Raw genomic sequence first — 16,160 nt, 5'->3', positions numbered from 1 at the left:
TTTTATCAACAATATTTTGAGTTTTTCCGAATTTTTGTCGACGAGGACTGGATTTAACTCTCTGGGAAGTTGTTAATACTATCATATTACAACAGAGATGAAGAACATTTTAGAGAAGGTAATATAAAAGTCTAGGTATATACTCGGCTTATGACCCGTCATTGAAAAAATAAGATTTTCAGGCGTTGCTTAGTATGAAGGTGAAATAATTCAATTAGATGAATCTCACCTGCATAAATATAGGTTTCAGCTCTTTAACTGTTTTGTTTGATTTTTTCAAATGTTTTTTTTTTTTTTCAGAATTGGTATTAAGGCAAGAACAAGAGGAATACCAGCGTGAAGGTATTCAGTGGACCCCCGTGCAATATTTCAACAACCGAGTAATCTGTGAACTAGTCGACGCCCCCCACAAGGGCATTATTTCCATCATGGATGAAGCGTGTCTTAATCCGACACAGGTACAACTCCTCCGCTCAATTCTATCCTATGCCTTCGAGAGAAACTAATTATTCCATTGAAAAACAGCTAAAATTTCACAGCCGAATGTCAAACTAAGTGTAAGCATTACCCGAACGTCTATATCACTTGTCTATATCCAAGCAAAAATGTCGGCCCTTTTGACACATAATTTAATTACTCTATCAATCAATTGGAATAACATTTATTTAATCCATTATGCGAAAAAACCTCTGATCCAAACCCTGAGCAAATGTTTTTGACTCAATGGGTGCTCTCGGACAAAAATCCTGGAAGGGGAAATTGAGTGAAGATAAGTCCACCTCATATGGTTGGCGCCTTTGCTAACCATCCTCAAGGTCCTGGGTTTGATTTCTGAAAAGTTGTACTTGAAATATTAATTTAATTGTTTTATGCACCTCTGAGTATGGAAATGTAAAAATAAATACCTGTGTACATATGTATAATTTTACGATCCACATGTTGGGCGCAAATTGTGTTAAGTAGTTGGTTTACGCAATGTTCTAGGTATCAGATGAAGTATTACTGGGAGCTTTAGACTCCCGACTGGCTCAACATGCACATTACACTTCCCGACAGCTGCTTCCTACTGACAAAGCCCTCAAGCACAAGGAACATTTTAGAATCACGTAAGTTTATACTAAAATTATTCACTAATCCATCTTTACCGAGACACCAGATGCTCCCATCATTGCACTTCTCCGTAGGGGTGGGCGGAGAGGATAGACCGTCACACATGTATAACCCGAGATACATTCCTAGCTTCTTCCACATTCATCCACATCGTGTCATACGTGCCCTTCGATTGTGTCTGCTTTTGACATGACCAGACATGAAATTTTGGTTTATTTGATCAAGCCACCTTTTTCTCGGTCGTCCTCCTCCTACGTTACCATTCATTCTCGCCAAATATATCTGTTTTACCATTATGTCGTCATCCGTTCTTTCTGCATGACCAAACCATCTTAGTGGCCCTTTCTTGATCTTATCAATTATGCCTGTCTTAGATTTAAATTTCATTGATTTCCCACACATTTGTGCAAGAGATTGCATGTGAATGCGTTCACTCTGCTTTCACATTTCCTCTGCCAGTTCCATTTTTCACTTCCATACATAAGTGTTAGGACTAAAACTCCACCGTGAGCTTTAATGTGTTTGATTTGTAGGTATCCATAAATGACATCTATATAATCAATAACCTTCCTAACAGTATAATAGTCAGCGCCGTTGGTTGTTATTATGTTCAATAGCGAAGTAATTTATCTGCTCGTACAGTACACCATTTGATTTCCATGAGAGTAAGATAAATCACAGAGTCACTTTTATTTTCAGACACTACGCTGGCGATGTGACTTACAGCATCAAAGGCTTCATGGACAAGAACAAAGATGCTCTTTGGCAGGACTTGAAGAGGCTTCTGCATTCTTCCACCAACCAGAGCCTGCAGGATATGTGGCCCGAAGGGGCGACACACATTCAACAGGTAAAGAGCTGTAGATCACTTGATCTTGAGAAAAATATTCCAATCTATAAGGGGTGAAGTTAATATTTATCTACAAAGTGAAATTAAAACATCTGTATGAAAAATAGAAAATGGATACAATTTCTCTTTCTAAACATGTTCAATTTATTACGGACAAAGATAATTTATATTTTAATTCAAATATACACATTTTTGTGCATAAACATCGAGTTTACTTTACACCACCTCGATATTTACCGATGAATATAGCATTTTTAATCGCGGCCCAGATGTGTACATGGCGTGCAGAAGCTCTGATTTGAGAAATGATAAACCTTTCGATGGTGTGTAAGTTGGAACATCTGATCTGCTCTCTTTGAACAATTTCAAAATGTTTCTCTCCCAGCCTGTTGTTTAAATAAATCCCTCCTTTCAGACGTCCAAGCGACCTCCGTCTGCCGCATCTCTCTTCCGCGGCTCCATGTCGGCCCTGGTGACAGATCTGCAGACTAAGGAGCCATTCTACGTGCGTTGCGTCAAGCCAAACCCGATCCAGAGTCCGGCTATATGGGACAGACAACTGGTGAGTTCGGCTTATTTTGATAGTTAATTGACAAATAAAAAAAATTAGCTCTGAACTTAGAAAGAAAATTAGTCACTGACAGCTCTTATTCTCTAAGCAAGTAATCTCCACTATATTTTCTCTTACCAGGTTGCTCACCAAGTGGCGTACCTCGGTCTGGTGGAGAACGTTCGCGTGAGGAGAGCCGGGTTCGCCAACCGCCAACGCTATGACCGCTTCCTGAAGCGCTACAAGATGTTGTCGCAGTTCACGTGGCCCAACTTCCGCCAGGGCAGCGACCGGGAGGGGGTCATGGTGCTGCTGAGGGACCGCAACATCACCGACGTCCAGTACGGGCACACCAAGCTCTTCATCAGGCAAGGACAAACATATATTACACTGGGAAACACTAATTTCATTGACTAAGATCTGATTTGGCGTGATGGCATCTGAATCCAAAAGTGACCCCAGTTTTTGTCTGTCATGTCAACTTTTTTTTTACTGCATACCCTATTTTTGTTCCAAGTCATACAAAATAAAATATGTTAATGAAAAAGTTACCAAATGTGTAGGATTTAGGTAGTTAAGGGTCGGTTGGGGTTCCTTCCCCGGTTAGATATTGACAGAGAAGACGTGGTTGCGGTTTGAATGCTGATTAATTACTTGGCAAATAAATAAAGAATTATGTCGTACGAGTGTAATGGCGATAAGGAACTACATGCTGGAACTGTGTGACATCGTCGAGCTGGACTGACTGACAGAACTGAACTTGTTGGGCCGACTGACTGGCGTTGCGTCCTGTGGTCTCTTTATAAACCACATTCCTCTGTAAGACGATGCGAATGTACTGCAGAACGATGCTCCCGATTTCATGTCCAATACTGATATTGGATTCTTCAGAAAATGATGACATTGCTTTATTCGGTCATCACACTATTTCATGTGAAGCGTTTTAGCACGTGTGTGTCATCGATTATGGACTATGAACCCTACAAATGTTTAAAATTCAAAGATAATTATTTTATTCTTACCAAAGATATTTTATATAGTTACTGTATGTCAAATTATGTTCATGCAAAGTAGTAAAGTTCTTTTACCAAACGGTAAACATACAAAGAAAAATGCAAAAAGGCTCAAATGCACTCAACCATCTATGGATTGGTCCATGCTTGGTATAAGCTTAAAAGATAGAATTACAAATTATGAAATTAGTTGCTGAACCAAAGTGGTGGATATTATGGATCATATAATAAAGTTAAAGTGGCAACGGGCAGGGCATGTCGCAAGGCAGGACGCCACAATATGAACTCCTAGAGTTCTGAAACGGAGACCAGTCATCGGAATACCTCAAAAGAAATATAACCGCTGTGGGGGGAACGAAATGGCTGCTAATAGCAAACAACAGAGAAGGATCGAAGGGTATGGCAGAGTCCTATATCCAGTAGTGGAAAGATGAAGGCTGAGGAAGAAAAGAAAGAATATCATCTATTGTTCGGAATCGATTTTTTTTTTTCTGTTATTTTCTAACTTTCTCTTACTATATTTGTCATTTTAAAATTGCTCTTATTTAACTGAATTCGCGATTTGCAACATTTCAGGAGTGCGAAGACTTTACACGCTCTGGAAGCAGCTCGAGCTGCTCTACTCCCCAGTATAGTGATACTCCTGCAAAAGCAGTGGAGAGGTGCTCTGGCCAGGATGCACTACAAGAAGCTCAAAGCTGCTATGGTTATTGCACGTGCTTGGAGGTAAATATTTCATTTAACACAATTAATAAACATAAATGTGAACAGAGAAACATACATAGTAAAACTCAAGAAAATAACAAGGGAACTGTGCTTGGACCCTTCTTATTTATTGTTTATCTATCTACAATGCTGTAGAATATTAAAGTATTTTCTAAGCATACTTTAATTTACTTTACACCAGAATCCTTACGATACACGATTTCAAAATAACACAGTGCAAAAATTAAATTTAAAAAACATTTTCAACATTAATTTAACAATGCCTAATAGTAATATAATTAGTATAACATTTGTCGAATTCTCTACATCACTCTTTTATTTACTAGTCATATGATAGTGATATCAAATTATCTGTGTTATAATTTTTTTAAAGTATTTTGTTGTTATGTTACATTTTTTAATAAAATTAGGGTACAATAAATATTAAATAATAAAAATAAATAAAATTCCGAATAGATTTTTATACAAGGAGCCTATAAACCATTGTTCTTTTTTTAGTATGATTTTTCACACGGGACTGCATGGAACATATCCCCCTTGGAAAAAGATATTCCGTTTTTATCTAATTAGTAAACATACAAAGTTTTGATTGAGTGTTAAAGAACACTCAGTTAAAAAAAAAAATTGTTATATTTTCATGATTTTTTCAGTGAAAAAATAATTTAATCAAATTCATTCCAAAATAAAAATCATTGTCTTACAATTGACTTTATTTTAATTATTAAATCATTGCTGTTGTTTCGAGAGAATACTCGCCAACAATGTTCAAAATCGAAATTCGAAATTGTACAAAATCAATCAATTTCGTTTGTTCCCAGAAACCACAAGAGAAGGCAGTACATCGCCGAGCTCCAGCGCAGACTTAAGAGCAGTCGCAACGGGGCTCTGCCCCCGTCCAGCTGGCCCAGCCCCGCCCCACGGGGGCTCCCCGTGGGGCTCCTGCAGGCCGCCCACCGCCGCTGGAAGGCCTGGCTGCTCCTCAAGCCGGTCCCTCGGGATCAGTGGCCGCAACTCAAGTAATTATTACTTATGATGCTGTTCAATAGTTTGGAATAGATAAATTTTCCATAACAGAGATAATTCAGTGTTTTAATTTCGTAATCTTTTTTGTTTGGTTTTTAATGCGTAACTGTCGCCTAAGCTAACTAATTACTTTTTACGTTTTTTTTTGTGTGTGCTTTGTCATAATTCAACCAATATACAAACTTACCATATGATCAAAAATAAACTGCGCTGCATCAATCGGTATTTTTTATGCAGCCACGTTGGCAACACTTTTTTTGACAATCTGTCAAAGTTTGACGGCGATCGAATTTTCAGTATTCTGTCAGCGCCTGTTTGAGTGAGTCAAAAATTTTGTTTGTGGCGATTTATACAATGGATAAAAAATTGGAACAACGAGCGTGCCTCAAATTTAATGTTGCTTATGAAATTCGTGTGCCAAATCATTGAAATTGTTGAATAAAACCTTTGAAAAATCGTGAATGTCGAAAACACGGGCACACTAATGAAGAGGTTCGGAGACGTTCGAGAATTGCTTAGATGAGGATTAACATACTAACAATGTCGAATCGGCAAAGCAAATCGTGTTGAAAAATCGATGTTTACCAATCCGAGAGCTTGCTGTGTTATTGAACATCTCATATGAAACGCGACGCTGCCTGCCTAATCCCAAAAACACTGAATTTTATCCAAAAGCAGCTGAGAATGAGGACGTTCAGTGTCTTTTTTTTCTTTTTTATTTCTTAATAGAATATTAAAAGTTTTAAATCAAAAATTTTATTTTTATATATCGTATTATCAGCGCTATGAATTTTTAAAGTTTTATATTTCTGAAATAACTCCGCGTGTGTTGTCAGAGGTTTTTCTATGACAGTTCTTCCGATTGGTTCGTTTACGGTGACCAAACCGGATATCCTTTAAAGCTCTCATATCATTGGATGGTTCATATGAACCAGTGACATCATTCAAAGTAGTGCATTTTTATTTTTTAAAAAAAATTCTTACATTTTTCAGAATATTTACCGTATAATTTAATACTATAATTTTTACCGCGCCCCATAAATCATTTTTGTATCCAATTTCCCATAGGGCTGAAGGTTCTCATTACTGTACAGATTTTACACCACAATAATACGCCATCTCATACAGAGCTGATTAATTCGGAGTTTTTGGCCAAAAATTCGACTAATGTCATCAGCCAAGCACCGTATTCTCCAGACCAAGCCCGGTCTGACTTTTTTCTTTTCCCAAGACTAAAATTGCTATTAAGAGGAACATTGATGCCATAAAAAAGAATTCACTGCCAGAGCCGAAGGCCATACCTCTGCAGGCCTATGAAAAGTACATGGGCAATTGTATTTAGTGTTTGCATCAACGCATCGTCGCAAATGGCGAGTATTTTGAAGAGGATGACAAAGAAATTTATTGAAAATTAAAATTTTGCATTTTTTTGACAAATTCCAGTTTATTCTTGATCGCAAGGTTTATGATATTTCAAAACACAGACATTGACAGATGCCGAACTATAAAAATCTACGCATTCATCTGTGTTGTGTTGGGATACAATATAATAGAATGTGGAAGCGTGCATTTTATTAAAGAATATTATAAATAAAAATTATTACATAAACATACATTTTAATAAAGATCTGGACAACCAGCTTAATAGTACATAAGTCTATGCGATATCTCGCAGCAGTCTCCTGCAATGGTCTTTTCCCTCAGACAAAATCCAAACTTGTACACTTCTTCTGAAAATTGCTTTCGTTTTTGAGAACTTAATATGTTCATCCAGGACATTGAACACTCTTCGGGCCACAAAAGAGAAATTCTCTTAGCGAAAATCGTAAAGGTTTTTGGTATTAAATAATACAAATGACAGGTAAACCTCATAAGAGCATTCTGCTGGGATCTCCTCTTGTAACCACATGATCAGAAAAGTGTCGATGACCCTTTTTAAAAAAATTGACAAATATCCAGTACCCTCATAAATTGAAACAATGTCTCAAATGTTAATTTTGTTTTTGTTTATTTTTTAGCTAATTTGTTGCCGCTCACTCCAACATATTTCTGTTCCCAGGATGAAAATAGCGGCAGCCGGGTGTCTCAAGGGCCGACGCTCGGAGTGGGGTGCCCAGCGCTCCTGGCAGGGCGACTACCTGTCCCAGAGCGGCTACAACCCGTCTTGCGTGACGTACTCGCGCGCGCTCGCGGCGCTCAAGCCCCCCGCCAAGGCGCTCTTCTCCTGCCGCCTCTACAAGGTCAATCGCTTCAACAAGGTCGCCGAGCGCTGTCTGCTGGTCACAGCTGAACACCTCTATAAACTGGACCCTAAGACATTCAAGCCGATGAAGAAGCCTCTGCCTATCTCAGAGGTATATCATCTATAGTAATTTTGACATAAAACACTAGCCAAACTCCTCGGTTTATTTCTACCATATTTATTTACCGACCAACAAGCACTTTCGAGTTATCTACAAAAATCATAAATTAATACATCATCTGTATTTTATTTACGGGATTTATTTATACTGCGCGCGCACTTCTATGTTTTAATCTTTTTTATCTGTCTCAAAATCATATGTGCGTAAAGGTGCTGTGTAATCATTACGCATGCAAAAAATGAGAGATTTTATATGGGAAAAATTTCATATTCATAGGCAATTGTTTTAATTATTTATAGTTGAAGTCAAAAGAAATAATATTTTTAATCTGATTGCTAAAAACATGAAAAAATCATTAGCTCATGCTCACAGCACGAAAGAACCGCCCCTAAAAAAGTCGAGTAGCTACTAACAGGCATCTGGGAGAAGTACTAAAAACTTTGCTGTTCGCGCGTGTGATGCGTGAAATTGTCTCTCTCGCTCCCGAACATACCTGTATTATCAAGAGTAAGACATAAAGAGTGTGTGAAACAATTATATATGAGGATCACTCTTTTACTACATACGCAACATACATTGGTAAACTTTCTGCTGTATTGGTGATTTATCTCCGATTTTCGATAAAATGCCAACTAATTTTTTTTGTACTTAATAAATTGAAGATTCTATGAGTTTTAAACCTTCTCGCAGTAAAGACGTACATTTATCTGAAAACCGCACGTAAATCAGTCCGATAGTTATCGAGTCCATCGAAGAGAACCATTCGAACATTGCCTTTTATATATATAGATTAAAGTTATTAGATGCAATATGTACTAGCTACCCACCGGGAAGAGAGAGTTAATAGGTATTTTCAAATAAACCTCACCCCTAGAAGTACACTTTCGTAAGTCTAAATTTGGCTGTTTTGAGTTATGAACGCCGTTCAACCACATTTTTTCTCTTACGAGAACACTTTATGATTTTTTTGAGTGAGATATACCACAAACTTCAGTATTCTTAGAAATCAATTGAGTAAATTATCAAGAAGAATAGTAATTACGATGCCACAGATATCTTCTCATATTTTAACAGTCAAATAGCTAATACCATAAAAAATTGGGCATTATAATGTCAATATAAATTAAGAGCATTGATAAATTTTTGAATGTTGGTTTTTGCTCCCCTGCAAAATGGCCAATTTTGACATACCAGTGTACTTCTGGGGTTGCGATGTTGTGTCTAAAACTATCACTGTTCCCTCCGTACTTTTCTGACGATTTTATTTGTCCGCAGCTGGGAGTGATCCGAGTGATGAGCGGCAACGCCCAGCTGGTGGTGCTGGGCGTCCCGGCCTCCAACAACGACCTGGTGGTGGCTCTCGTGCCCCCCGCAGCCGGCCAGGACCTGGTGGGAGAGCTGGTTGGAGTGGTCGCCAATAGGTACCACATGTAAGTCTTCCGATTATCAAACACAAGAGAAACTACAGTAAAACCCCCTTTTTACGTTTTTCAAGGGAGCAAGAAAAAAAGTGTAAAACTGAGGAAATTAAAAATATATGGATAAAATAGGAATTACATCAAAATAAAATTGATTTGCTACACTATAGTGTACATATACTTCCAGAAAATTTGTAGAAACGGTGATTAGTGGAAATTGACAATATTTTTTAACCTATTTTCAATGATTTTAAAATAAATTTAACCTTATGTACCTCAAAATCAAGAAGTCACGGGCATTTCAATTTTTTTTTAAATAAAAATTTGCATTCTCATAATTTATACTGATATTTCAATTTTGGGGCCATTTTCAAAAAGTTTTAAATAACTCACTATTAAAAAAATGGGATTAATTTTGGGGTAGAGTGGGCTTTTGGGAGTATTGACTCTGCACGCTCACAATGCGACGCGTTGAATGAAAATCATCAACATAACAACGTAAAAACGAACCTTGTATAAAAGACAGTTTTTTGCAACATACAAACAATGCACCCGACAAGGAATCTTCTTATGTCTTGTTATGGTCGAGTTTCGGGTGGACAAAAAGTTGAGTAATGCATTTAAACGGTGAGTTTAGAATTTTCTCCGAATTGGCTATGAAGTGAGAGGTGGGGGTGGTGAGCGGAGTATTCGTACCATCTGATTTCACCCGGGGTCACATGATCCGCCCAGAAAAAGCTGAGCTCTTTTGCAAAGTTGATTTTCCTCCTATGCGCGACTCTCCCGTCAATGTAACTATAAAAATTTGATTATTCTAAATGAGTCGTTTCTTCTTCAGGTTGCGTGGGAGTGACCTGTCGGTGGAAGTGGAGGTCGGGGAGACCACTCGCTGCATGTTGGGGGGCAAGGCGCGTCCCCTGCAGCTGGCGCAGGGCTCCGGCGGCCCGGGGCCCTTCTCTCACACGCACAACACCATCAACCACCACCCTAATGCGGTCCGAGTCTAGCTGCCTCGAGAAATAGAAAACTGTCAAAATGACTTTTATTCCGCCAACACCAAATTATAAGTACTTGTTTTGTGATCGGTTATGACGTGGTCACGATGTTCCATTTGTACATTAATAATTCTGTCTATTAGTATGAGTATTGATTCAGAATTTTTATAAGCTTAGTGATTTGGCTATATATTACCTTAAATGAAATAATAAAATTATTATTATGATAAAATCCCTAAGTAAAACTGTCTGACGTAGGTATGCTATGTATATTATTATGTCACGAGTCTATATAACGTAATTGATATTGTTTTATAATTGTAATCAGAAATATAAACGTTAGGAATGCTACCTCAGTAAAATTGTTGCATATAAAATACCAACCATTACTTAAAATATAAAATAATAACTTTGCATGATATGTAAAATTTTAATCTGGCATTTTGTCGATTTGTTTGTATTTTGAAAATTCTACATATTTGGTTATTTTTTTTTTAAATATGCTGCGTCAACACTTGTCTTTATTAATCAATACACTTATTGCATAGTTACTTACATTTTTATGTACCTTTCGATTACAAATTATCGATGCATATTTTATACACGCATATGATTTGTTATCATTCAATGCATTTTAATAATATTTTATTTATATTCGCATATATAATTACATACATATTTATTGTATTACATTTAAATTAGTTGATAGTTGAAATGCACTTCAGCATAGGCTATTCAAATATAATTTTAAAATTACATTCTTAGAGAGCATTTAAAAAAAAGAGTGAAATACAAAGAAAATCATAAACAGGTCTCTGGGCACTTGAAAACAGATTAAAAAATGAATGAACTCGATAACTGTCTTAACCTCCACATCACAGCTTCAATACAGCTCCATACTGTTTTTATATACCTACTTAAAAATCAGCACAATGCAACTAACTGTCCTGATATCATATGTCGTGTGGCAAAACTTAAGTGGCAATGGACTTGACAGCTTGCCCACCACATACCGCACACCGCATCTGAGGACATAAGTCTCCTTGTCTCTGTTGCCGAACGAGAAAAGCTGCCCGAAGGAGCTCTCTGTAATCTGGCAATGGACTAGACAGGGGAACATGAAATGGGTGCCACGAGTATCGAATATCAGGAGTGTCGGAAGGCCACTGAAGTGATGGACCGACGGCATCGTCCAGGTGGCTGGTGGTGCTTGGATGCGGACAGGTTAAGATAGAGACGAGTGGAAGCGGCTGGAAGATGCATACGTCCAGCGGCGGAGAGAGGAAGGGTAGATGCTAGAGAAGAAGACGTCACTCATGGATAATAAGTATAGAATGTGACAGGGGCCCGGTTTTAAGCTGAATTTTCAGTAAGTCAAATAGCTGCGGACATATTTACTTAAATGTCAAAAGTTAAAATTAACTCAAATTTGTTTTAACCTAAATGGGATATTTTCGCAGTCTCAATAGGAAGATGCCGACAGATACAAGATTAATCGAAAAAATTATTCCTCGTCCGATTAAAGTGTGATTTAAATTATGTTTGATTTTGTACTATATTTACTTAATAATTTAATAAATTTACTTAAGTTTATGACAAAACAACTGCCAAAGCTTCATACGCAGTATAAAATTAATATGAATGGGAAGAAAACGAAATTCTAGTATTAAGTGTAAGTTTATCTGTAGCCAGTATTAGTAATTTATATTTCGTTATTTTATGGCCATATTGGATTGAAATGCGCTTGAATTAAGCGATATAAGGATGTTGCGAATGGCGAACTCGACAGCATTGTGTTCCGAGTTCTTATATTTATGTATGTTGAGCTTTTGTGATTATACTGACATTAATTTAATATATAATTTTCCTGACGAATATTTAGATCGGGTGCTATGAAAGTAAGCAATCGAAGACCTCGTTTTAAAAACCTCAAATGTCAGGAGGAGAGTGTTTTAACTGAATACCACAGTTTTTCTGCTTTGATTTTTATGTATTTTAATGAAATAAAATAGTATGTAATATGATTTTAGTGCACTGTCTATACATCTATACTATAGAAAATTGTATAAATATTCCAATATTAAATAAAATGTCAGTGTGGCATTTGCTGTTTTTAGACCTTTATGGTTTTTAGTGCAAACTATGAAAAATAGTATAAATGATTGAAATCAAAATAGCAGTTTTTCATACATTTGGATAGTTGTGAACTATCCATATTTAGATTTATCAAAATATTCAGTAATCACTGCTAAAAATATACATACAGTAAAACCCCTGTTTTACGATTTTCAAGGGGAGCAAGAAAAAAAGTGTTTAACTGGGGAAAATGCTAAAGTGAGGAAATGAAAAACTGCAGAAAAATTGTAAAAACGATCATAATTGGGGACTATTCATATTTACCTAGGATTTCATGTAAAATATTTTGTATTTTTTCAATCAATACTACAATGTGTGTTTTTTATTGAATTAAAAAAAAACATGTTTAAATAATTTTATGGAGGTACTTAACCTTAAAAACGTAAAAATAAAATTTTAAAATTGCATCAAATGATTTTTTCACAAAATATTGGGAGATTTTATTTATATGGTATCACTTTTTTTAGTATAGCACCGCAGAATTTCAACTGTCATATACATCGCGGCAAAACTGTTTCACACTTTTATGATAACTGTTCAAACAATCTTCTTGCCAAATTGGGTTTTTTTTTATTTTTTTTTTAAAAATAATTTTGCATAATAAATTGTATGCTTTTGCCAATGTCATGTTGAATCATTTTATAAAACAAACCGGTTCACAGTACGCAACCAGCAACCAGGCCCAACTGTCGGGTCTGCAAGCAACATAAACATAGATAAGTCTAACAGTTCCGAGAAAGTTCTCTCCTTTCTCGTTTCAAAACTAAAAAGGAGAGTCCATTCTATTGCCAAATTTTTTAACTTTCCGCATCGTAATTTATTGATGTAAAGACTTTATTTTTCCTAAACATGCGTCAACTGCATATTTAGTCAAGTGTCCAAATTAGACACTTAAACAAAATGGTCAATTACACTGCACCTACTTTGAATGTAGTTTGAGGCAACAATTTACACATTTTTTTATTTACCTTGATTTTATTCACCATTTTTGGCAAACGCGGCGGCGCGCGAATCGGCGTCTTTTGACAGATCGAATGAGTTTTGAAAAATTTTCAACGTAAAACCGGGGTTACGAAAAACGTTAATTGGGGGATATTTGAATGAGAATGTATGGAAAAAAATGGGACCTAAACATTTCGGCGTAAAAAGCGGGAAAACGTAACTAGTAGTTGACTATCCGTGACTATCCAGAACACCTTTTGAACTGTCAAATAATGAGTGATAGTGGCGCCACATTGTGGTAGAAATGCTAATTAAATTATATTTTCCGTTCATTCAAACAAATTGATCTGTTGTATTTTTAACAGTGAATTTGAGGGACGTATGATTTATTTTTTTTGATTTGGAAGGAACAATTAATTGTATGGACTCAGACAGAATAATAAAACACAATAATATTGTTTTGGACATTTGATGTTTTGAGAACGAGATCTTCAATTGCTTAAGATTAAATATTAAACCTGTAGGTATGCAAAACATAGTACTTAGTTCTAATGCAATGTAGCTTTAGTTTTTCTTTTCCTAAATATTGTACAGATTCAGTATTTGTTTGTACCTAACACTGCACTCTAGATTAAGAAATGGAGCCTTCCAGTATTTGACTACGCTTTTTTATACTCTAAAAGCATAGAAAAATTCCAAAGTTTCGTGCTAATGTTTTTATAAGAATTGCATTAAAAAATATCGTAAAGCTGCCATTATGAAGGTCATCGAAATATTATCTTATATTCACTGCCCACCATTTGAAAAGCCGCCCGCATAAAATGTTGTTACAGTAATTAATGAATGGATATAAAATTGCTATTTATAAACCAAATATTGCAGAAATATTCAATCTTATTTTATAGTACTCGGTAATTTTTCAATGTTATTTTCACAAACTTTATGTATATGAATTAAAAAATAACTGTATATGTCGAAAGGTGTTAATTCTATTTTTATTATTTTTTAATTAATTATAAATTACGTATTAAGTTTAAAATTCATATTTTTATACAGAATTTATTTCAATATCATGTTTTTGTTTGTTCAAAAAATGAAATGACATGTAATGTTATGTGATTTGTCAATTAAATAATTATATTAATTTACATCCAAATCCTACGGAACAAATGATGAATATTTAATATATAAAATTGATGTATTAAAAAAATTTCAGTGTAAGTTTTAAATTATTTGAAATAAAAGGAAAAATACGCATTTGCTGATAAATATTGTATGTACATAAGGGTTCTATTTTGTACAGTGACGTATAATTAAATAGACACGTTACAAACGCAAAAAATGGCATTCCAATTTGTTACTTCATTCTCTAACAGACTTTCATCATGATCAGATGTGATGGAAAAATGCTTAATCGCAACTTTAAAAAACAAAACAGATTTATCGTTTAATTCGTAAATTCAATTCAATTTATGGAATACGTAGGTGATATTTTTAAGTGCATCATTTAAAATTTTGACAGCTGTCAGTTAGTGTCGTATCTGTAGTAACGAGTTTCACAGAAATAAATATGAACTAAGGAAATGTATATCTCTATCTTCCATGAATAATTGCATGCGTATCATGATTTGCCATCTCTTTTTTTCCAAATTGTCTAAGGCAACATGATAATTGCCATAGATTAGATCTAGCTAGGAGTAACGTGTCTGTATATCATACGTCAATGATTTTGTAAAATGATTTATTCCATAATAATCATGCCTTGAAGCTTCTATTGTAATAAACACATCGTCGATATATTGATACAATCCTTTAAATTCATTATTGGCCTATTCTGAGAAAAATCGATTTGAATGTTTGACTCGATAAAAGTCTTTTCCGGTCTTCCTTATTCAACAGTTTCCAACAGTTGAGATTTCTAGAAATATATCTGGTGAATGGAATTAATGATTTTCGCCAGAATATATTTTTTTTAAAAGTACTTTTAGTCGACTTTTATGCATAATAAGTTTGTAACGAAATCTTGGAAGATTTAGGAGATTTTATCAGTTGATGAAGCTAGAAAAATGACTACATTTTTAACTTGTTTTCTCAAATTTTGCCATTTAGGTTTTACCGGGGATATTATGTACATATATTATTGTGTGTCCGTAATTCAATTGCAATCTAGGCGTCTCTAATTTAATTTTATTTATTTATTCAACCGAATAGCGGTTTAGCTCGCTATACTATAACAAAATATTTATTCTTTAATAGTTTAACTATTTAATAACTTAATATACTTTCCGCAATTCATTTATGATAAAAATGAGTATGTATTTGAATATGAGACGTCTAGTGTGGATTTGCAAAAGATACAGAAAGTGCCATTGTAACTTGATTCGTACCTATACAAAATTCATGTGCCTTAAACTGTTACGATTCTGTCATTTTATAATCTAATAAAGTGTTAATTCATGCAAAAATGTGCATTTTATTTCTTATGAATGTTGATGAAATGCGATCCCTAGGGCGAACGTGTGGTAAAATTAGGTGGAAAAATCCTAAATGACAAATTAAAGTCAGCAGCCTTTTAAGATGAAATAATAACAATCTTGAGAAATCCTAAGTGAAGAAATAAAAAGTTACTAACTTATTTTGGATAATATCGAGGAAAATTCCGGATGACAAAATGTAAGTTCGATTACTCTTTTTGGTGTTAAATAATCTTTGGGAAAATTTTAGACATCGGGAAAAATCCTGGATGACAAAATAAAAGATTGCCAATTTTTTTCAGAGTAAAAAAATCTTTGGGAAAGTTCTGGATGATGAAATGTAAGATCGGCGACTTTTTTTTGAGTTGAACGATATTGGGAATCTGGCTGGAACTTCCCTCTAGGGAGTTATTTAGATCTAAACATGTTGCAACGGAAAAGGATTTTTGAGAAGTAAATTTGGAAGTTTAAGCATTTACGGCGCTTATGACCTGTCGTTGGCTGGTTTATGTCACCACTTTACACACCACATAATATTGACTGTTCTGCCCGTGTTTAAA

General features: G+C 35.3%; 1 protein-coding gene across 1 annotated transcript; it reads left to right on the top strand.

Annotated features, from left to right (window-relative positions):
• Positions 1–300: 300 nt before the first annotated feature.
• Positions 301–15,591, top strand: LOC148272811 (unconventional myosin ID-like; the record flags this gene model as incomplete). The annotated part of the gene is made up of 10 exons (XM_088239552.1): positions 301–458; positions 985–1,106; positions 1,810–1,960; positions 2,376–2,522; positions 2,652–2,878; positions 4,100–4,249; positions 5,068–5,265; positions 7,332–7,626; positions 8,911–9,065; positions 9,892–15,591. Coding segments are annotated over 10 exons (1,772 nt in total), but the record flags the coding sequence as incomplete, so codon positions are not given.
• Positions 15,592–16,160: the final 569 nt, after the last annotated feature.

Source organism: Micrasema longulum, unplaced genomic scaffold (genome assembly GCF_059751315.1).
Source record: "Micrasema longulum isolate JH-2025_06_02 unplaced genomic scaffold, ASM5975131v1 h1tg002185l, whole genome shotgun sequence".
NCBI lineage: Eukaryota > Metazoa > Arthropoda > Insecta > Trichoptera > Brachycentridae > Micrasema > Micrasema longulum.
Note: the sequence above shows the minus strand (reverse complement) of the source record. Positions and strands in the feature narration are given on the sequence as shown.